The sequence below is a fragment of the Enhydra lutris genome, unplaced genomic scaffold, assembly GCF_002288905.1.
Source record: "Enhydra lutris kenyoni isolate GAN:26980312 unplaced genomic scaffold, ASM228890v2 scaffoldscaffold14, whole genome shotgun sequence".
NCBI lineage: Eukaryota > Metazoa > Chordata > Mammalia > Carnivora > Mustelidae > Enhydra > Enhydra lutris.
Window position 1 is genome coordinate 16,144,919 of NW_019154098.1, and position 23,081 is coordinate 16,167,999.

General features: G+C 47.7%; 1 protein-coding gene and 1 pseudogene across 5 annotated transcripts in view; one reads left to right on the plus strand and one right to left on the minus strand.

Moving 5' to 3' along the window:
• Nucleotides 1-9,748: 9,748 nt before the first annotated feature.
• LOC111146772 lies at nt 9,749-14,822 on the minus strand (annotated as a pseudogene). Its single transcript, XR_002640559.1, has 3 exons — nt 14,760-14,822; nt 14,018-14,579; nt 9,749-10,963 (listed from the first exon to the last, which is right to left on the minus strand). The product of XR_002640559.1 is annotated as a eukaryotic translation initiation factor 3 subunit F pseudogene (transcript).
• LOC111146777 (MTSS1, I-BAR domain containing) overlaps nt 14,634-23,081 on the plus strand; it is a 155,775-nt gene continuing 147,327 nt past the window's right edge. For all 4 annotated transcript variants that reach the window (XM_022502454.1, XM_022502456.1, XM_022502455.1 and 1 more), the window contains exon 1: nt 14,634-15,117. In XM_022502454.1, the coding sequence (XP_022358162.1) occupies nt 15,046-15,117 (72 nt within the window). In that variant the 5' untranslated portion in view covers nt 14,634-15,045. The remainder of the gene's footprint in view (nt 15,118-23,081) is intronic.

Genomic DNA, 23,081 nt, shown 5'->3' on the forward strand with positions numbered 1-23,081 from the left:
GAAAAGCAGAAAGACAGAGGCTGGGTCCCCCATGACACCCCTGAGTCACCACACTTGTCCTGACAGCCAACATGGAGACTTTGACAGGACAGAAAGATAAATGTGTGCCTTGTTTAAGCCACCGTGTGCGTGTGTGTTATCTACGCAGTAGAACCTAATCTGAACTCTACGTCAGCATGTGGAAACACTCAACAAATAGTTGATAGTGAAAGGAATTGCCTAGAGCATAAGGGAGCACCCTAGGGAAACTCATTTCTGCTGGGATGGGCAGGGAGTCATGGAAACAAACACACACCAGGTCCTCCTCAGGTCTTTCGTGGTTCAGCACCCACGGTGACTCAAGTCTCTGGCCAGTTCCTCCTACTGCTTTTCTTCCTCCCCACAGGGGACTTTCCCTGTCTTGTGCCCACTGTCAACCCTGTCTTCCGGGGCACCCTTCCCCACCAAGCTTGTGGTAGAGAATTCAGTTTCCTACAAGAGAATGCACTGTTCCTTGGTGTTTGAAAGGAGTGTCACCACTAGACACCAAAGGGACGCAGCCAGGAGAATCTTCAAAATCACAAAAAGAGCAACGCCTACTAGACGAAGGAAATGCAACCGGTCCTTATTTGTCCCTGATTTGTTTGCCTGTCACTGACAGCATGTGGGTGGCACGGGGGGGGAAACCTGGCTTTGGCACCTAGCAACCTTGAATTTGATTAGTAACTCCGTCACTTAGCAGTGTGACACTGGCCACACCATGTCATTTCCCTGAGCGTCACTTTCCCCAAGTACACAGTAAGGCCACAGCAACTTTCTCATAGCAATCGTGTGAGAATTAAACAGGGAAAGAGCTTGGCACAGAAAAGGGGCCCAAATTAGCTCAGAAACTTCTCTCCGTCTGCCATCCTGACGATCAGGATGGAAGCGTAGTAAGACTATTACCTGAGATTTGGTTAGATCCCCTGCCCTGCTTTGGAAGGGCAAAATCTTCTAGACTTTAGGCTGAAAACTTCCTTTTCTCTTAGCCTGCCCCCACACAATGTCACTTCCTTTTTCATCCCCCCCACCCTACTTTAAAAAGCTTGCAGAGCAATCCTTTGCATCAGTACAATTCCATTTCTCCGACATGATCTCAGCCACGCTGGAGTCCTGCATGACCATCTAGTGCCACAAGGACATTCACAATGTCACACTTACCATGCATTTCCACTTTCCGATGAAGGAGGCCTTGACACGTCTCTGAGTAAGTGGTCACGGGGCCCCTCAAACCTGCAGGCCCTTTTCCATAAAGGTGGCTTACAAATGCAAAATAGTCCACATCCCTGGAGAGGCCTGAAAAAGCCATTCGTGCCAAGCAGGGGAAATGAACAACCCAAAAAAAGCTGCCAGCCGCGAACAGGATCCCACAGCATTCAGTGTGTGCGAACTGGGTTCACAGAGTCCGTAAACTTGGCACCGCCTCCTGTAAATGGTGTCAAGGAGAAGTGGGGGAGCTCTCAAGAGAGGGTGAGGGGACCCACAGGTGATGGCTCTTTGGATGTGTTCAGGACACAGCCACTAATTGGGGAGTAAAACCAGCGCACCTGGAGGGAGAGAGGAACGAATTTGGGGTATAAATCTGGGTGGGAAAGAAGCAAATGATCTCTCTCTCTCTCTCTCTCTTTTTTTTTCTAGCAACTATCAGGACAAATGGTCCTTTTCATCCAACAGGGCATCGAAATATAACAAAAGACAGGACTGGACATGGGGTAAATACAAACCAAAGTCTGGTGGGGACAGGGCAAACGAACTACAATTTGTGTAAAGTTAAGCCTTTGTTTCTGGTTGTTAACAATGATGAGGGAGAAAGTTGAACACAGTCAGGGACACTGAATAGTATTAACTTCCAATGTGTATGAAGTGTCTCGCTAGGCCCGAACAGATGAGATAGAAGCCATTCATTCATTCATTCATTCCATAAATACCTGCTGGGCATGGACTATGTACTAACCGTTGAGGGAGGTGCTGGGAATTCCGTGGGGCACAGGCAGCCATGGGCTCTGCCCACATACCTCTGATGTGGCAGGGGTGGACCCGGAGCAGTGAGGAGTCCAGGTTCTGGAGGGGAACTGCCTGTGTTGGAGTCCTGTCAAGATCACGCCAGCTTCGTGACCTTGAACAAATGACTCAACCCCGCCATACCTCAGTTTCCCCAATTGCAGAAAAGGGATGCAACTAGTGTCCACCTGGTCGGGTCAGCCGGAGCTTACATGAGATCATACACACGAAGAACTCAGAACAGCCCCTGCCATTCGGGGTGTTTTGTTGTGAGGGTCACTGTTGTTTTTATAACTTCAGGCCAGAGGGGCCCAGACCGCTGGCCTTGAGCAGGTAATGACTCCGAGAAGTAGGTAGGAGAAGGGCAGAGCTCTGTGTGTTAGAACCACTCAGCAAGAAGAACAAATCTGTGATCTTGGATGTGCAGTCAGTGGCAGGGTTGGGACTAGGACCCATATCAACCAAAATAACAGCTACAAATATTTGAAGGGAGGGGCATGTGTAAGAATGAGCCGTGTTGCATCTCTGATTTATACCGGGCCAATCAACGAAGACCCACCAAATGAGAAAAGCAAAGGCTATTTATATGCAATCGCAAGAAAGTCGGCCGGCCACAGTCACTTGCCTTTCAGCAAAAGAGTCTGGGAGCTTCATTGTGGAAGGAACTCCGGCTTTCCGTGTGCCCTGATTGGACGCTGTTGGAAATTGGGAGACGGGCTAACTAGAAGCAGGAGATCCTACTGGGTAGGAGGACATATGTCGTTCTCTCTGATTGGTCCCAAGTTGGAAGCAAGGGAACAAAAAAACAGGGAAGGTATCAGTTATCAATCAAATTCTGGACCTTGGGAGCTGATTTTTATAGAATTATTGTTTCGCTTCCTGGATTGCCGCTAGAGAGGGCAATCTGGCTCCTTGCGAATCTGATTCAGGGCAGGCAGGCTACCTGGGTTGTTTATTGAGAAAGGTAGATAAAGGATGTATTTCTTGGGCAGGTTGTGGCTCAAAGTTTTTATTTTATTTATTTATTTATTTATTTTCATTAACATATAACTTCTGGTATCTTTTATTACAAAGTTTTTATTTTTTAACGTGATCCAGCCACTGCTTGTATATTTAATCTCTCGTGGGCTTGGGGGTTCATGAGGTTGTGTGGTCCCCTTGCAGTAAATTCCATGAAGGCCCTGCAGAAAGGAACCCATTCCTTTAAGATATCTGAAAATAATGTGGTCATGCATCCTAGGACTTAGATGATTTTTGTCGGTCACAATCTTGCTTGGACCCCTGGGTCCCCAATGTCCAGATACTTAGAAGGCAGTGTGCCCTTCTCTCCTGAGTGACAAATGTCCAAATAGGTGGTTTCAGCTGTGATGCTCAGGCGATGGTGCAGTTAAAAGAGATTTCAAATTAGAGTCCTGGGTCCTGGTGCCACTTCCGCCACTTCCGCCACTTCCTAGCCCGGTGCCTTTGGGGAGTCAACAGTTCCAAGTGTGCTGCCTCTGGGGGATAGGAGTCCAGCTGAGGACTTTCAGGGCCATCCCGACCCCCTTTTCCCCACCATCCGCCTCGCCCTGCTCTCCCTCTGCTCCCCCCATCTCTGCCACCTCCTCCCACCCCTTCTTTTTTTTTTTTTTTAATTTATTTGACAGACAGAGATCACAAATAGGCAGAGAGGCAGGCAGAGAGGCAGGCAGAGAGAGAGGAGGAAGCAGGCTCCCCGCTGAGCAGAGAGCCCGATGAGGGGCTCAATCCCAGGACCCTGGGATCATGACCTGAGCCGAAGGCAGAGGCGTTAACCCACTGAGCCACCTAGGCGCCCCAACTTCATAAACTGTGTAGAGTTATGCAAATGTAAATGCATATTATCAAAATTATGGAAATGTTATTGTCTATCATACATCCAGCATTTGTAGAAATCCATTAACGGGAATCTTAAAAAAAAAAAGTTTTCCCCCCAAGAATTGTTCTTAGGTTACTACTTAAGGTCTTACTCAATCAGCTATTAGGTCTCTAAAGCGGTACATCATTTCTGAGTGAGTTATTCAATTAATCATTTGTTGTAACTCCAATGCCCCTCTGTATCGTGCTTCTAGAAAGCCATCCTAGCTGGAGAAATGGCCCTCCCTCCCTGCTTATCCTGCAAACAGATCAAGTGGCCTGGGGTTGGGGGAGCCCGATTAATGGCCAAATGAATTAGTAGCAAGTGGGGAAAAAAACAAAAAACAAAAACAAAAACAGAGAGCCAAATGGTCACCAATACGGTTTATCTTCCTTTACGCAATGAGGTGGTCCAGTAATGCAGCTAAGTGAGATTGCTACAGATTGAATCAAAATGGGGAGATTGCTACTTAAAGGCCCCCCGGGGGGGAAATTACTTGACTAAAGATCTTTCCATTTTCATGAATGAGTCCCCTGAGAGAATCGCTTTTGCTAAATTAATCCAGTTTTCAAATTATTTTTATATATTACAATATATATTAAACTAAAGCAAAAATTACATTATAGAATAGAATATACAAATATGTTGAGAATATAGTTTGGATAATATATGTAATTTCTTATAATAGTAAGTTACTGAGACGCAGTGGCTAACAGTTATGTAAATTGTGTAGCCATTTACATTTCTCCTCTGAGATATGGTGTTGAAGGAAAGACGGTGCCTTGATTATAGGTCCTTAAGAAAATTCCCTTCAATGGGGGAAAAGGATCCAACTCAGGATAAAGATATTGTTTCAAATAAATAACTATGACCAACAAGAGAATGGTTGCCATTTGATGTCGTAAGCTCCCTATCAGAAAAATTGAAATTATGGGGAACAGCTTCGTGGAAATCTATTTTCATCTGATGATTGGGTTTGAATTTGTTCCAGAAAATACATGTCTATCGGAAGAGTGAGGTGGGTAGGCCTCTCCTTCTTCAATATATTTAGGTTAAAATAGGTTTAGAGTAAAATAAATATAAACAAGTTTTTTGTGGGGAAAGAAGTGCCCCAGTCGCAGCTGGGACATGCTAATGGATAGTGCTTCTTTCTGCTTTGTCTAGTGACAAAGTGGTAGGGAGAGTCCAAGAATCCAAGGTAGTGGCGGGGCGGGGTCGGGGGGGATGGGGAGGCATGCCTTAGGCAATCAAGCATCCCCTGGGAAGTGACTTTGTTCTTTCACTGGGAATGCCTCTCTGGGTCACCACCTGGAAGAAACAGCATTTATCTCTTCCCTATCTTTTTCCAGCTGTTTCCGAACATACATGTACCCCAGAAGACAGACAGACGTGCCTATATATATGTAAAGTCAACGAAGATCGAGAGTGAGCCTGAAATCAGGTCTGAAGGTCAGCCATCATCACATGAAGGACACTTGTAACATCACCTGGAAGGTACCAACCCTCTGTCTCATTTTACAGAGGGAAGTAAGGCCCCAGAAGGATCTCTGACTCCCCAGAGGTTCCACAGCTAGTGAAAGCTCGGGTGGGCAAGTTCTTTTTTCTCCCTCTGTCTCCTGATGGGCATCACTGGGGAGATATTACGTAACATCATTCTTGCCTTGGGGCCAGAAGGCCAGGGGGTGTTGTGCTCATTAGTTGGGTAATTCTGGCCACCACTTTTGAAGCTGCCGGATAGGATCACAGGTAAATATCATTACCCTCTGCAAATGAATGTTTCCCCACGCACAACCTGTTCTCACTTGCTGCCTGGGGCCCCTGGCCACTTGTGGCTGCGGAGATTGCTGCTGAGTGCCGGTTCCCAAGCATCCATTTACTGCCCGGCTTCAGAAAATAGAAGGGCTGGGTCTGGGTCTTATTATTAAAAGCAAACAAACCCATTATTAAAAGTAAACAAGGCAGAACTGCTTTGAAACAATTGATTAAATGTCTCCTGGCTCAGTGGCCTAAATTCACCCCTGTTACCCCAAACAAAGCCTTCCATATTGAAAATCTAAAGAGAGAATGCCAGCAGTCTGGTTGAGAACCACCTGCACGTTTGCACACGCGCGCGCGCGCGCACACACACACACACACACACACACACACTCTTGAGTGCCTGTTACAGCTTAGGCTCAGGAACCACATCATTGTCTCTAATCTTCAAGATTTAGAAGTAAGAGTATTTTGCGTTTTTAGGCACCTGGGTGGCTCAGTTGTTAAGCATCTGCCTTCTGCTCCGGTCATGATCCCAGGGTCCTGGGATTGAGCCCCACATTGGGCTCCCTGCTGGGCAAGGGGCCTCTTTCTCCCCTCCCACTCCCCTTGCTTGTGATCCCGCTCACTGTGTCTCTCTCTGTCAAATAAATAAATAAAATCTTAAAAAAAAAAGTAGAAAGAAAGAGACTATTTTGCATTTTATGAATGGCATGGGCAGGCCAAGTAATTTGCTGATGGACACAGCTATAATATGGAAACATAGCATTTGAACTTTAATCTCTATGACTCCAAACTCATGTCAAATCTACCTTAGCACATTACAGACAGGTCTCCTATGCCCCTGTGCTTACTGTTAATTTAAAGAAAAGCCCAAGACACAAGAGAAGGAAACTTGCATCTGCGCTGGCAAAACCTCCTGAAATTATAGGCGTGTTTGCGGGGTTGCTGGAGAGAGGAAGCCCCGAGCCACCTCCATCACTTAAATGTGCAAAGCGGGCATAGCAAAGACTATCGATGTTAAGTGGCTGGTGTTTAGTTTCTTGCCCCTAATTCCCCAATTCCCTAATTGCCTAATTCCCGGGCCATTTTATATACTCTGCTGTCCAAAGAAACCAGAAAGCAGGTTTGTAGGTGCAGAACTTGGCCTTGTCAGTGAGTTAATGGACTCTCAGTGATAGACCCCTGCTAGTCAGATTTACGAGAGAGATATAGACAGAATATTAATTATAGTATTATAGTAGAATTTTGTTTACCTGGGAGTCTCAGTGCTAGAAACATCGAAACAAGAGACTTGTTCTAAAATAAATTTTAAAATTTATAAAATCATGCTACTGGAAGAATCCATAAACAGTTTGCTATGGGTGCAATGCCGGTAATGGAGGGGTTTACCATACACTCAGCGACTAGCTGCGGATGAGACAGCTGCCAAATCTCTTGATGTAGTTAGACGGTGTCACTGTTCTGAATAGACTGACATTAGAGCTACTTCATGTTGTGAAAAACCTAATGAGATTATATGGACTAAGAAACCATTTATTGGAAAATGGTCTAACAATTCCCCCAAAAGTTTGCAAATAGATATTCCATATGACCCAGCAATTCCACTATAAATATATACCCAAGAGAACTGAAAATGCATGTCCACACAAAAACTCACACATGAATGTTTATAGCACCTTTATCCATAGTAGTCGAAGAGGAAACAATTCAAATGTTCATCAGCGGAAGAATGGATAAACAAAATGTGGTCTATGTCTACAATGGGTTATTCAGCCATAAAAAAGAAGGACGAACAGAAATGTGCTACGACGTGGATGAACCTTGTAAACATCACACTAAGTGAAAGAGGCCAGATGAGAAAGGCCAATGTATGATTTCATTTACATGAAATGTCCAAAATAGGCAAATCCCCAGAGGCAAAGAGTTGATCAGTAGATGTCAAGGGCTGGGGTAGGAGAGGTAGAGGTAAATACTAATGGGAAGGGGTTGCTTTGATGAAAATGTTATAAAATTTGTTGTGTTGATGTTCACACAGCTCTGTGAATATGCTTAAAAAAAACACACAGTAAAATGTTTACATAGGGAAATGTTGGGTTTTGCAGAATGTATGGTATTTTCCATTTTTTTAAAAGATCTTATTTATTTGACAGAGAGAGATCAGAGGTAGGCAGAGCAGCAGGCAGAGAGAGAGGGGGAAGCAGTCTCCCCTCTGAGCAGAGAGCCCGATGTGGGGCTCGATGTGGGGCTCGATCCCAGGACCCTGAGACCATGACCTGAGCAGAGGCTCAACCCACTGAGCCACCCAGCTGCTCCAGTATTTTCCATTTTTTGATAAATACAGTTGTCTCTGATTAAATTATATATAACTAGGTGTTTTTCAATTGCTTCATGTGGTATGTTAAAAGTAAGGGGTTCTAATATGCTTTTCACTCTTTTTGCTGCTATTCTAAGCAGAACTTGTATCTTACTTACAAAACTCCCCTTTTTCTCATTGTGATTGTATGAAACAGAAAAAGCTAAGCTTGCGAAGAGGAAGAGATCAGATCCTGGACAGTCTTGTTCTATAATTTGCAACGGGGATGTGTGCTCCTCTGCAAGCCCCGTTCTCAATATCAAGGTTATTCAATATCAAGGTAACTAATTTTGCCAAATTAGGAGTCAGCAGGCATCCTGGGACAATATAAACAAGGAGAAGGAAATCAGATGCTCCTGGGAGAAGTGTGGCTCAACACAGAGTAGATGATCAAGAAATGTCTCAGGAATGGACCGAACCGTCCCTACCCCAGTACAGGGCAGGCACACCTTCCTGGTGACTTAGAACCATTAGATAGGATCCCTCTTCCTTGAACAGTCTCTTATACTTTCCCCCCTCTTTTACATCTTCCCTATGAACCAGCCTCTCTATGGGATTGCCATGGTCAGATGCTACAAACCGGCCTGCAGAGGAGACTTTAAAAACTGGGAAGTTTAAAAATATTTAGATCTTAGAAAACTTCACATCAAGATGTTAAGTTTCAGCCCCTCTGGAAGGAGTGGAATGTGCGGCAATTAAGGGCACACCTTCTGGCTTGGCCTGGGGCTAGAGCACGAGCTCCCCCTGCTCCTCTTACGAACTTACAGTTGGCCTGCTTCACACAGGTATGCTGCCTGGCCCCCTTCCCCCCAGACAGGATGGGCTTATGACCCCGCCATTCCAGCCTTACTTTGGCCTGGCTACCAATCAGTTCATGAGGGTAGACCTTCTTTCATTAGTTTCCTGCCTCAGTGACACATTCTGTACACCAAGTTTCTATTATCCTTGGGCGCACCACAGGTCACCATCCACCAACACATAAAAAACAACTCTTACAGTGAATCACCGCAACAGATAGTATTTGTTGATTCTTGCTGGTTTCATTTTCAAAAAGGCCTCCAATTTGTAAATTTGAGACACTTTCATCTACTGACAACTCCCCAATTTTTCCAAGGGATGGAGGGGGTAGGGACTCATAAAAATTCTGCTCCTAGGTCATGAGGGGGAGCTCAAACCAATTTTATCTCACAGATGAGCCATGGTGATGATCAGTACATGTTAATAGCTAACCTTGACTGAGTATTCACTGTGTGAGTACATCCCCTTTAGGCCTCACAAACCCTTGGGAGTCTGCACTTCCATTATCTATTTTATAGATGAAGAAACTGAGGCATGAAAAGCTGGGAAGCAAAGAAGTCAGATTTCATACCTGGGCAGCTTGACTCTGAGCCTACCCTCTTCATCACCTTGCACAGCTGCCCTGTGCAAGGATCCTTTGCAAGTCAGAAGCGTCACAGACAATTGCCTGGAGTTTCATGGCATCCCTGAGGCCTCGCCTCGCAACCTGGACACGCACTGGAATCTCATGAGGGACCCCCAAAGCACACGGAGACACATAGGAAATACCGTAATGGGTTAACATTCGGGAGAGCTACTGCAGGGTGAACGTGGAAGTCTCTGCACTCTTCTTGCTTGTTTCTGTACATCTGAGATTATAGCAAAGTAAAAAAAAATTAAATGAAAAAAATGTATTGGAATAATATTAATTGACCTGGAGTTTTTTTTTTTTTTTTTTTTTTTTTTTTATAAAAGGTAGGCTACATTTATTTAGAGTCACAAGCACTTGACTGACTTGGTGTGACTCAAACCACAAGAAAACCATTCTACTTCACTCCACTCTGAGTCCTAGGGTGGCCCAGACTGGCAGGAGTGCTGCGTGGGGCCCATTCACAGGTTTACAAGTTTCTCACTGAGGGCAATCTGTGACTGCGTGAGATTGGCCAGGTAGGTCACCATCAGCAGGTCATTGGTGTTGCTGTTGAGCATGGTCTCAAAGTCAGCAGGAACTATCTTGGGTACTTGGTTAACCAGACTCATCAAGAAGCGGCCCACGGTATTGTCCGCTGACACCTTTCCGGACAGCACATCCTCTGCATACTGCAACACTGTGCTCAGGGCCTCCTGGATGCGAGCTGATGCCCCTCCTACTTGCTGCAAGTCACTTGAGAGTCCAATCACCCGGTTGGGGCTAAAGCAGGTCTTCATGATCAGGTCAACTCCAATGCGCTGGGTGTCATAATATGCATATTTCACTGTGAGAGGTGTGAACATCACCCCCATGGTTCTCCCAGGGACACCCATTAAAGTGCTGACATAGGCCTTGATGCTCATGCGGCCATTCTGGAGGCTCGTGTCCACAGTGAGGTGAATGGGGTTGGGGGCTTCCCGGCTGTAGTACTCATGGATCAGCACAGAGTGCTCTGTGATGCCATGGCCTGTAGCATACCAGCCCAGGATAAGCTCATTTGGAGAGACTTTCTTGTGTAATTCATACATGTTCTTAGCAAATTCCATGTCAACAGCCGCCTCATCTTCTGACTCGTTGTGCGGCACTGAAAAGCAGTTAGTCACCTCCACTGAATGCTTGTCAACGGTTCCCAGCAGGGTCCTGATAACTCGGGCAGCGCCCTCGTTGCGTCGCTCGTAGCTGTCCACGATGGAGGCCAAAATGACCGGATGCAGCCGGACCACACGGCCGCCGGGGAAGGGGCCTGGGAGGGCAGGCCCCGGCAGCGACTGCGCCGGAGTCTGCGCTGAGGCCGGCGTTGAGGCCGGGGTCTGGCCCGGAGCCGCAGTCGTAGCCGCTGCAGTCACTGAGTCTGAGGATGAGGCTGGAGCCGGCGCTGGAGCTGGGACCGGCGCTGGAGGCTGAGCGGGCGCTTGCGCTGAGGCTGGGGCTGGGGCCGGGGCTGGGACAGAAGCTGGGGCCACGGCGGTGGTCCGGGCGGGGGCTGGAGCTGGAGCGGCGGAGGGAGCACTCGCCGGTGCAGCCGGTTGTGGCCATCTTGTCGAGCCAGAAGGACGACCTGGAGATATTTCTATAGGATTTAAAAAAAAAAAAGATTTTATTTATTTACCTATTTGAGAGCGAGATGGAGGGCAAGTGGGCATGGAACCAGAGGGAGAGACAAAGCAGACTCTGTGCTGAGCGTGGAGCCTGATGCGGGACTTGATCCCATGACTGTGAGATCATGACCTGAGCTGAAACCAAGAGTCAGATGCTTAACTGACTGAGTCACCCAGGTGCCCCAGGATTTGTTGATGGTAAGAAGTGTTAACAGGAAGTGTTTTTTAAAAAAATATTTTATTTTAAAAAAGATTTTATTTATTTATTTGACAGAGTGAGTGAACCTGAGCAAGGAGAAGGGGCAGAGGGAGAGGGAGAAGCAGGCTCCCTGTTGAGTGAGGAGCCCGATGCAGGGGTCAATCCCAGGCCCCAGGGATCGTGACCTGAGCTGAAGGCAGACATTTCACTGACTGAGCCACCCAGACCCCCCAAGAGGAAGAGTTAATAACAAGATGCAGAAAAGCCACTGTGATGTGATTCTCTTTGTGTAAAGCAAATAATGACAAAATATGCATGCACACATATGTACACACATACATATGACTCTATGTTCTTATATGGGGATGGAATGAAATGTGTAAAATACGTTCAAAAAAATCTGGAGCCCGGTTCCCAGAGACTCTACTTTAATTGTTTAGGGGTAGGACCCAAACATGAGTGGCTTCTTTCAAAATTCCTTGGATCAAAGTTCTCAAATTTGCTGCACATTAGAATCGTTTGAGGAGTTTTAAAAAGTCCTGATGCTCAGGCCATGACCCAGATGAATTAAATCAGGCTCCCTGGTCATGGAACTCAGGCACAGGTGTTTTAAAATTCCCCAGGGGATTCCAATTGCCAAGTCTGGGGACCAGGCAGAGCTCCTGGTATATATGGGGCTGAGAATCACTTCTGAGAGGGAAGGGAAGTCCTTTGGGTAGACTACTACGGGGGAGGCATTTGATATCTACTTTAACCCTGGAAACAGGCCACGAATCAGGAACCTGCAAGGAAACAGGCTGTCTCCAGAGATCAAACAACCTGCCAGAAGTCTCAGAGCTCTGAGGTGGTGGAGGTTATCCTGAACAACCCTCTCCCAGGTCAAGGAGGGTGATGGGAGTGGCTTTGAGAAGGCTTCCTGCTTCTCAATCTCTCCTTTCCGAGATCACACGACTTGAAATTCCTTTAGTAAAGCTTCATTCCTCTGGGTTCCTCCTCCTAGGAGCTATTTAAGGGAAAAAAAAAAAAAAAAAGGCAAACACTCCTGGGAGGAATTGCATGTTAGTCAGATCTTGATGTCTGCCTAGCCAGTGCTGGGCATTTTGAAGGGAGAAGAGAGTTCGAGGGATGCTTAAATCTGGGGAAAGAATGTGATGTAGGGGTGTCAATATGATGTCCCTTTTTTGTTCAAAACCCCTCATTCACTAGACTTACTTCATCCTGTGTAATTGACACTTTGTGTCCATTGGCTAGCAACTCCCCATTACCGCCTTCCCCCAACTCCCGTGCCTGGCAGCCATTCTACAAATTTGAGTATTTTAGCTAGTGGAATATAAGTGGGATCATGCAGTATTTATCCTGTAGTTGGTTTATTTCCCTTATCACAAAGTCCTCAAGTTGTATCCATGTTGTTATGTACTGCAGGATTTCCTTTGAGGCTGAATAATATCCCATCGTCTGTATATACCATGTTTTCTTCATCCATTCATCCATTATGGGCATTTAGGTTGTTCCCACATCTTGTCTATTATGAATAGTGGCTGGGTATTACGAATAAGCTACATCTATAAGATTTATTGAGTGCTTACTTACCATATGCCAGGAACTGTTTTGAATGCTTTACATATGTTAGTGCAAGTGAAAGTCACTACAGCCCTATGAAATCTTTATCCCCACTTACAGATGAGGAAAGCGAGGTCCAATTAGTTTGGCCCAATGTCATAAAATTAGTTAGTAGGTTGTAAACTGGAGTTTGAACCCAGTACAATCAGGCTCTATAAACAGTGACCTGATCACTATAATACCAATAGTATTAAAAATCACAATGATAATGACTGAGAGCAAACTGTATGTCAAACACTATTATTGGCAAGGTGAAAATGTGACTTACACACCCGCATAATCTTGGGGACAGGATCCAGCACGGTTTTCCAAGAGATTGGTTAATTCCAGAAGTAACGCTCCTCCTTACGATTTTTGGGAGAGAGGTGGAGACGGGTTGCAATTAAGAGTTGGGCAGAGTGGCCGAGGGTAAAATTACCTCCTGTAGCTGTAGTATGTCCAGCAAGCATTTTCTTGATTCATGCAGTTTTTAAAGCCAGAACTTTACCTATTAGTGAGTGAGTCTGACACAAGTCTACAGCATTTTGCTTTTTTTTTTTTTTTTTTTTTTTTTTGGTCTCCTCCCCAGTATTTTTCTCTTGTGCTTTGTGCTTCACATGATCAGCTCACAGGTCAGGGGATTAGTCAAGAGCTAGGTGCTTGCGTTTAAAGGTCTTTAAAAGTCACTCATTTGATTCCCTTCTTCTTTGCCTCTTTGGTGGCAATCTAAATGAGGGCTCCGGCTCTGTGCAGTTAGGCGGTGGAGCTATGAGAATGAACCACCAGCCTCCAAATCAGCTCAGGAACATTTACGCTCTTTCCAGGTTAAACGTACCAACAGGGCTCTCTGCAGTGACACCAACACCCAATGCCCCCAGTGGGCCTGGGAAACACACACCCCCCTAAACAACAAAAAACCCCATCCAAGTCACAGGCAGTCAACGATATCCCGAAATCAAAGACAGTATACAATAGCTCAGGGCCATTTATTTTGCAATGGCAAATCGATCCACTTTCCCAGCATCCTGCAACTTTTATTGAACTGGGCATCTAGCCATAGGATACGCCCCCAAACTCTCCTTAATTACATATTTGTTAATTACAAATTAATTACAAATTAGGAATGCTGTCTGCAGTCGTGACTGACGTTGCAGTCCTAGTATCACAGAAAGGGCTTTTTTTCTCAAAAGGCTGCAGCAGTAGCAGTAGCAGCAGCAGCAGCAGCAGTTTTCCCGCCCTACTGAGCGCTCACTATAATATGCTGGGCACTGCGCTAGGCGTGCCACCCGGCAAGGCCGCGGGGAGCGGCGGTGCACCCTCGGTTCCCGGCGCTCGCAGCCATTGTGGGGTGGGCGCTCGACCAGCGGCGCGCTGACACGCCCTCTCCGCGCGGCGACCCGCTGCCAGGGCAGGAGGGGGTGCTCGGTGCGTGCTCCGAGGAGCAGGCGGCTCCCGCGGGGGTGGAATCCTCGCCGCACCGCCCGCGGGTTCGCCTCGGCTGCGTGCGCTCCATGCGCCTCCCGGGCACGCGCTCCTAGCCCCGCCCGCGTGCGGCGGACGCACGGCCGCGAGCGCGCGCCCTCCCCGCGCCCCCGCGGCGGACGCACGGCCGCGAGCGCGCGTGCGCCCCTCCGAACGTCCCCGGGAGCCGCGCCAGAGCGAGCGCCGGGGCCGGGCGCGCAGGAGTGAAAAGGAGGCGGCGGCCGCGGCTGCGAGCAACAGATCGGGACGCCGCGAGCAGACGCGTTCTGCTGTTGGGCGATTTTTTTTTTTAATTTCAAAAATATTATTAAATTAGAAAATCCTGCATTTTTAAATGGCGCTGGCCCCAGGTCAGCGGGCGATTTTCTCTGCTTCAAGATGGGCTTTGCTGTTTCTGTCGTGGGCACCAGTGGTGGCCTGATTGTCAGTCTTCTCCGGGCATTTTTAAGGCCAGGAGCCGAGCACTGCATGTAGGCGAATCACCCTGCAGAGCAGTTTGGCTTTTAAAATTATTGTTAGTATTTGGGGCAGAGGACAGCCGATCTTGGGCACTTCGTCCCCTTTGCAGAAGAGGCTGTGAGTCGGAGGTGGGTCGCTCGGAGAGTGGAATTGCTCGCGGGTGAGCGAGCCCCGGCCCCGCGCACGGTCCAGGCGGCCCCGAGTGTGTGTCCTCTCCCTGCCGGCGCCGGGAAAATGGAGGCTGTGATTGAGAAGGAATGCAGCGCGCTCGGAGGCCTCTTCCAGACCATCATCAGCGACATGAAGGTAGGACGCCGGGGGCGCGGCTGCGGTGGCCGCGGTCGCGGCCGCGCACGGACCTCGCTGCGGTGCTTCGCCTCCACCCCGGGCCATCCGCCCGGCCCTTGCCTGAGCCGCGGCCGCCGGCCACCTGCGGGAGCGCTCCGGCCTGGTGTCACCTGCTCACCCGCGGCGCCGCTCCGGGCTCTGCTGGGTCACCGGGCGGGCTGCTTCTCTGGGGGTGTCTGATGCCCCCTGCCCTCTCCACGCTCATTGTCCCAGGGGGCGGCACCATCTCGTTTCCATGGGGGCGCAGGGCCCCGGGTCCAAGTTTTCCATTGTCTGTCGCTGGACGGAGTGTCTGCGACCCGTGAAGACTGGGTCCCTGGGCGGACACCTGATTCCCCCGAGTCCGGGGTGGGGAGGGGGCGGCTGGCGCGGTGGTGGGGAGGGATATGGGGGCTGTGCCCGGCTGCGGGAACTGCCCCCCCCGGTCCGAGAGCCTGGGAGAGAGGCCTTCCTCTCCCTCCTTGGCTTTCAGGTCCACCTGGCGGGGGGGAGGGGGGAGGATCTGAGCAAATTAGGCATTAATTAGGCTGTTCCTAAACTGGTGAGGGTGTGCATGCCTTCCCTCAGCCCTCCCCGGGGCCGCGGAGCAGAAGTTCCCAGAGTAGCCTTGCTGGGGACCCTCCTTCCACTGGCTGACGCTCCCAGCCTGAAGGCAAGATTGGGTTCTCCTAAACAACTGTATTTCCCCACACACCCACCCAACATACACAGACTCCAGGTTTTCTCTTGGAAGGATTGTGAAGATTGTGTGTGTGTGTGTGTGTGTGTGTGTGTGTGTGTGTGTGTGTGTTTCTCCCCGTGTGCGCGCGTGCGCGTGCGTGTGTGTGTGTATTGGGGGCGGGGAACAACACCCTGGTTTTTTCCTGCAAAGGGTGGGACAGGGGATAACCTGATCCTTGGATGTGGATTTTCTGGTGCATAGAGATAGACTAGAGCCCTGGGTTACTCATCCAAAGGAAATATAACCAGCCTCGCGAGCTGGCTGGAGGTGGGAATTGGAGGCGGTGGGGGATTTTTTTTTTTTTTTTATGTGTATTTAGGGAGCTTCTCTTTGGCTCTTACCCAGCCCCAGTTTGCCTCAACAGATCCGGGGAGGTGGTGTTTAATTAAAAGCTCGGCTTCCAAAACGAGTAGGCAGGTTGGGAAAGCTGTACAGCCGGTGGGTGTGGACAGCCCCTCTTCAGCCGCTGCCTGGGCGTTTGGAGGAGCTTTTGTCTGATGAAGTGTAAGGTTTAGAGAGGGTTTGGCCTGGGAGATGGACTTTGTGAAGGAATGCTCAGCTGTCACGCCTGCTTCCCCCTTTTAGAACCAACTGCCATCTCCCCACGGGTGAACTTTTCCAAGGTGCCTCCATCCTGGTCTTGGGCCTCCTACAGAGCCTGTGTGTGGTGGTTTTTTTCTTTCTTTTTTTCTTTTTCTTTCTTTCTTCTTCTTCTTCTTCTTCTTTTTTTTTTTTTTTGTGAGAAATTGACATTCGTGTAGCATTATCTTCATCTAGACCCTGCTTGTCCAGGAATGCCTCTAATCCAGCCACTTGGAATTAGATGGATTATTCCCTGTTCAAAGACTGCCTCTTTCATTCCTTTGCCCTCAATCCACATTGACTTATTGAAGTGCTCTTTTGAGACAAAGATCGGTGTCCCCGCCTCAGACTCTGGGGTATTGCTTGTTAACTTAAATTCTATACACCTTATAATCAAAGATTTGGTTTGAGGCACACGTGTATTTTGATCACCAGGGGAAGAATTTGAGATGGGTTGGTGAAGTTGCTTGTGTGTGTGTGTGTGTTTAAAGAGAAATGGATGTTTTCAGTCCCTGAGTAGTAACAAGGACCCAGTGACCTAAAAGTTCTGCCCACTGCAGTCCCGGGCGGGATCCAGAGTTTTTTTTTCTCTCTCTTTGTTCCTTAATCCACAATCCATCCAATCTTGGTTGTTTGTGTTTATAGTTTTGAACCCAAAGCCTTTCAGAAGATAGCCCACCACAGGATCGGCCCTCTGTTGTCTGCCTGCCAGCCCGGGGCTGCCCTCTAGCATTCTGGCCAGGGGAATTTGTGGGTGCCAAGGTGGCCTGTTTTTCCCTCTGCAAGATTCCAGTTTAAAAATAAAGATTTATTTAATGCCCTTTCAGTGCTGGATCTATAGTTTGTGGTTCCTGACTTCTTTCCCTTTGAATTTAGTAGGGTTTGTTCAACATCCTGTGGGAAGGCATTTATTTTAAGGTTGTTTGTTCTGTTTTGGCAAAGATTTGAAAAGCAAACTGGAGGGAAAGACTAAAACTTGCCTCAGGTCTGCAGGATTCCAGACTTTTGGGGAGTAGAGATAAGGAAAAAAAAAGCGGTAGACTGATTTCCAAGACTGTTTACAGCAGAAGACAGTTGTTGAATATTTTAATGGAGTTTTCTTTTTAAAAGACTTCTTCGTGGGATGGATGGCAGTGGCATTTTAAAAGGGAATTTAAGGGCGCCTGGGTGGCTCAGTGGGTTAAGCCTCTGCCTTCGGCTCAGGTCATGATCCCAGGGTCCTGGGATCGAGCCCCCGCATTGGGCTCTCTGCTCGGCAGGGAGCCTGCTTCCTCCTCTCTCTCTCTCTGCCTGCCTCTCTGCCTACTTGTCATCTCTATCTGTCAAATAAATAAGTAAACCTTTAAAGAAAAATAAATAAAAGAGAATTTAAAAAAATCTGGGCATAATAGGATAAGCAGTGCATGAAGTCACCACTAATCGAAAGTCAGACTTTAATATCTGAAGTCAGCTGGCTTTCTAATGACAAGTTTATCCTCTTTTTTATCTTCTCTGAACTGCCATGATGGGTTTCTGATGTCTTTGGTCCCCTTCTATCTGCTTTGAAGGACAAGTGTAAATGTTAGAAACCCATTTGGAATGCCAGCTTGAGAAAATTTTTAGGTTATTTTCTCAGGAGTAATGCTGGACTGGGGTAAGGAAAGGGTAAGGAAAAAAAATTTTTTTAGTAGCATTTGATTCTCCAAAATGTACAGCAACACAGGAAGGGAGTTAATTTCCTCTTTGGAGAAAAAAAAAAAAAAGAAAACAAAAAAATTAAGTAGTATCAAGGCCTAACACCATACATCTTCCAAAACCAAAAACCTCAAGACATTGAAAAGCTGGAGAGGAATCTTCTGCTTTTTTTCCCAGTGATCCTTCATCTGGCTAAATCCTCAGCTGTCAGGGTGCTGGAAGGGTGCGGAAGAAACCTTCACCCTTCTTCCACTGGGATCTAGCAGCAGCTGTTAAATAACTTATTGATTCCTTGACGGGAGGAAACCTTGTGTTTTTTCCCTGTCTTCCACCCTACTGTGGCGGTGGCCACTAATGATGGTGGTATGCAGAATCACTTACTGGCTGCCTTTCCGCCCATCCGCATAAATCAAGTTGTCTGGTGTGATCTGGTCCCAAAGGAAAGGGGAGATGAGATTCACGTGGCTGGAGGCTAGGGCCCTTCGCCTGTTTGTCTGGGGGAACAGTAGCTTGACTCTGTGGAAGGCCATTTGACTGGCTTCTGATGTTTGACAATGGTTAGACATTAAAGAGGTTCTAGAATCTTTCTGGAGTTTCCATCCAAGTTCCAAGAAAAACAGGCTAAATGCTGCCAACAGCAGATTTGAGCCGTTACTTTTTTTTTTTTTTAATTTATTGAGATATAATGGACATATAACATTATATTAGTTTTAGATGTACAGCACAGGGATTTGATACTTGCCGTTTTTAAAAATTATTGTTTTTTTAATTTATTTACTATTTATTTTAATGCTTCGGTAACTGAACCAGGAAAGAATTTGGTGAGGTTTGGGGAGCTTTTAAGACCAAGCGACTGGCCAAACTCAAGGGCAAGTCACTGTGGATATCTTTCTTCTTTTAATAATTAACTTGGGTTTTTTTGTTTGTGTGTGGGTTTTTTTTTTTTTTTTTTAAGTTGGATGCTGAAAACCAAATATTTTCCTCAGCCTTGTTGCACAAGAATCACGTCAGGAGCTGAACTGGGCCTGATGCAGGGAGAACTTTGTACTAGGTTCGAGCATGTGCTGGGGGTTATGTAATGGGACTGGGTTGGGGGGACACCCAACCACACCTCGAATTCCCTACCCTACCTTTCCCTGTAGAGAGGGGTGTCCTGTTACCAACACCTGTGCTGAGCAGAATAGGGGCCTTGTTCAGTTCCTCTCCACTGCCCCCTACCTCTGTTTGCACTGGTAGCCTCTCCTAAGTTCTGCCTAAAATTAGAGCTGGTAAAGGGACTTCTTAAATTCCATGGAAATCTTTTGTGGTTCGAAGGCATGACACGGTATTTTCCCCCCAGTTATCATAGATCAAGAATGTGGGTATTGGGTCCAGCGCTGGATAATGATTTCAGGGTTGTTCCCCCTGCCCTCCCCGCACTGCTCTGGCTTTGGGGTTTCTGTCAGACAAGAGGCTCCCTTCCTCAGTGTTTATCGAGGGCCTGCTATGTGGAAGGTTTCTCTTGCTGGACAGCGAGGAGTCAGAGAACCAGCGAGGCCTGCCCTTGGAGAGCTGCTTGTCCTGTGGGCCCAAAGTAGGTAACATTAAGTAGCCTATGGGGGCCACGAAGGAAGGGCATAGATTAGTTTTTGAAGGACTTCCCTTTGACTCTTCAAAAAAAAATTTTTTTTTTTCTAGAAAGATACTGAAAACCCAGCGAAGGCCTCCAAGAGCAGCCAGGTGCTCTGAGGGAGGCTGGCAACCTTGTCTATGGAGACACACAGAGGCAGGACAAGCAGAGCCTTGTAAAGTACAGATGGGCCCTGGGTTGGTTGTTCTTAGCAAATGGCTGTGTTTGCCCAGGATTTTACAACTTCCTCAGTTTGGGCCCATGGGAGAAGAAGGTGAAGTGAAGATGTCATAAAATTGGTCGCAGGGGAGCTGCCCAGAATGGGTACCTGTTCCGAGACTGAGGGCCTCTGCTGTGTACATCAGTCTGTTTGGCTTTTTAGGTGCAAATCTTGTCCACGTTTAGAAAGAGGTCTTTTTTTTGGGGGGGGGCGGTTCTTGGCTTGAGTGTTTCTGTGGGAAAATCCCATATATATCATATTTAAGCAAATTGTGTAGAACTTGTTGCTCTACACTGTGAACCTTTTTTTTTTTTAAAAGATTTTATTTATTTGACAGAGAGAGAGATCACAAGTAGGCAGAGCAGCAGGCAGAGAGAGAGGGGGAAGCAGGCTCCCCGCTGAGCAGAGAGCCCGATGCGGGGCTCGATCCCAGGACCCTGAGATCATGACCTGAGCCGAAGGTAGAGGCTTAACCCACCGAGCCACCCAGGCGCCCCCACACCGTGAACCTTTATGTTCTGAATTTCCGCAGATAGGGATGGCCGACGTGGAGAGAAGGTCAATCCTAGGTCATGGCTTGCATGGAAGATGAGCAGAGTTTGAATTTTGCCTGGCTCAGCTATCAGGCAGTTCTTACAAGAGTAGCAGGTACTCTTAATTCTGGAGCATTTACTGAGCACCAGCGAGGTTGCAAGCACTGAGCTCAGTGCTATGATTCAGCAAGTAAAGATACAGAATTTCCAGTTAAATTTGGATTTCAGATAAACAGCAAACAGCTCCTTAGTATAAGCATGTTCTGTGCATCCTGGGGCTTCTCAGCTACTGACCCTTTGTACTTTGAACTGCTCTTTCGCATCCAGGGGAAGGAAAGAGCTGAAATGCTAGCTGTCAATATGGCCAGCTCATTTGAGGTGGTTAAAGTGTTTGGAGGATGAAAAGGTTGAAACTATTGATCTGTTAGGCACAGTATCTATAATTTTCATCTGGGCTTTTCCATCTTCCTGAGGATGGGTGAGAGCTGGCGAGATTCCTTCTGCAGGAGACTGTTTAGGTGCTTAGATTGGGAATGGAAAAATGAGATCATTTCGAGGTCTCCCATTACTTCTCGGAACTGCCTTCAGGACACTTTCCCCTTAAACCCACACCTCTGCAAAAAAAAAGAAATACCTCTCCTGGAACCAAACAAAAGCCGAAGGCAGAGTTAGCTGCCTAGGACATCAGAGGAGAAGTATTTGGGGCTCCTTACAGGGAACTGATGGATGCCTTAAGCTGTTTAACTCAGATTTGCAGATTGCACTGCTGATATAGCCTTATTAAGTAGCAAACCGGAGAGACAAATGGAGTAAATTAATTGGCTGAGCTTCGAGAAAGCCCATTGTATTTGATGGTGGAGGTTCTCCCTTGAATTAGTTGGGAGGCCGCGCCAGGTTTCCTTTGACTATCTGACAAACAGACACACAGGAAACCCCCAAAAGTGAAATCCAAGCCACCCAGCATGGATTCCAGAGCAACCCACCCCTTGTCAGTGTTCCCCACCTCTTAGCCCAGGGAGGACCTGGGCTGTGTGTCTCGGCTGCTTCCCAATTTAAGATGCTCTTGTGTGCCACCTGCGTATAGTAGATGCTCCGTGTTCACGGCATGTGGCGAACACGGGGCCGGAAGGGACTTGGGGGGAATCCGCCATGTGCCAGGCATTGCACTGAGTACTTGGTGTGCTTGGTTTCACGTCATCCTCACATCAGCCCCACTTTACGGATGAGAAAACTGAGGCTCTTTGAAGAGCAGTGGTAACTTATCCAAGGCCTTGGTGAGGGGGATTGGTTCAGACCTTGGCCGATTGGATTCCCAAAGCTGGAGCTCTTTAGACCGTGCTGCAGGTGGTGGTGAGGCAGGAGGAATGGATTTCTTTCTAGAGGGCAGCATACAGAATTCCACTCGCTGGGCTCTACAGGAGGCTCAAGGAAGGAATCAGGGTCTTATTTCCGTGCCTGGAGCCGGGAGCCAGTTTGGAGGCCCGAACTTGAGCTCAGATGCTGTGGGGACTGTTGTGGGGCGGGCGGCTCCCATTTGGTTGTCACTTTTGTGGAAGTCATTTAATTTATGATCTATTGACCGATTGTGGCTTCCTTCCCTCTCCCACTCACTGGTCTTCTCTGACAGACCAACCTGGAGTTCTCCTTTCTTTTTCTTCTGGGTGTGCAGAGGGGAAAGAAGCTATGGGCCAGGCTGTGGCCTGTCACCCTTGGCTCCTGTCCTTGTCCCCGTACAAAGTACCCACAGTCTTTTCTGTGACTGGCCAGAGGGCCGTGTTGATATGTCCCGGGAGCCCCTTGGTTCCTGAGACTGGGCGACTGTGCAAGCCTGGCATCCCTCTCTAATTATATGAGTTAAATAAGTTCACCCAAAGTTCAAATGATGCCTCTAAGGGAACTCCTTACCTTGAACTCATTTTGTGTCCAACCCTGGAACTCTCTTGTAAAAGAGCTTTTCTGTACTTAATTATGTCCCGGTAGCTCTCCAGTTTGGTTGAATCTGTAGAGCCATTTCAGGTCTGGGTTTGAAGTTGATGGGATCGCCAAAACCTCCCCCCACCTCCCCGAATCCCCTCCTTCCTTTGCTGATTCTGGGCATATACGGCCTTGGTCATAGTTTCTAAGTGGTTTTTCTTTTCCTGTCTAGTTTAAGTGGGTTAAAAAAAATTGAGTGCCGTTTGAGCTGTGTGTCTTTTTATTTGTTTTCTTCCCCTTGAAGAATTTGGGCAACTGTAAAATATTAGCTTGCTCAGCATGAGTGGCCTCCTAAGTCCTGGAGGTGGACAGCAGGGTTTTGCCTGGGACTCCCTTCCCTGCCACCTCCCACAGGGCAGGGTTCTCTAGCGGCCAGAAGAGTGGGTCTGGCCAGAGGAGGTGGCTCTGGGCTGGTGGCTCTGGGCTGGTATGCCCCTTCTGGTAGAATGTGCTTGGTTACAGGCATGAGAGTGTGGGATATCCCATGAGCCTTTAAGACACTGATCCCTGCGCCTGGGTGGCTCAGTTGGTTAAGCAGCTGCCTTCGGCTCAGGTCATGATCCCAGCATCCTGGGATTGAGTCCCACATCGGGCTCCTTGCTCATCAGG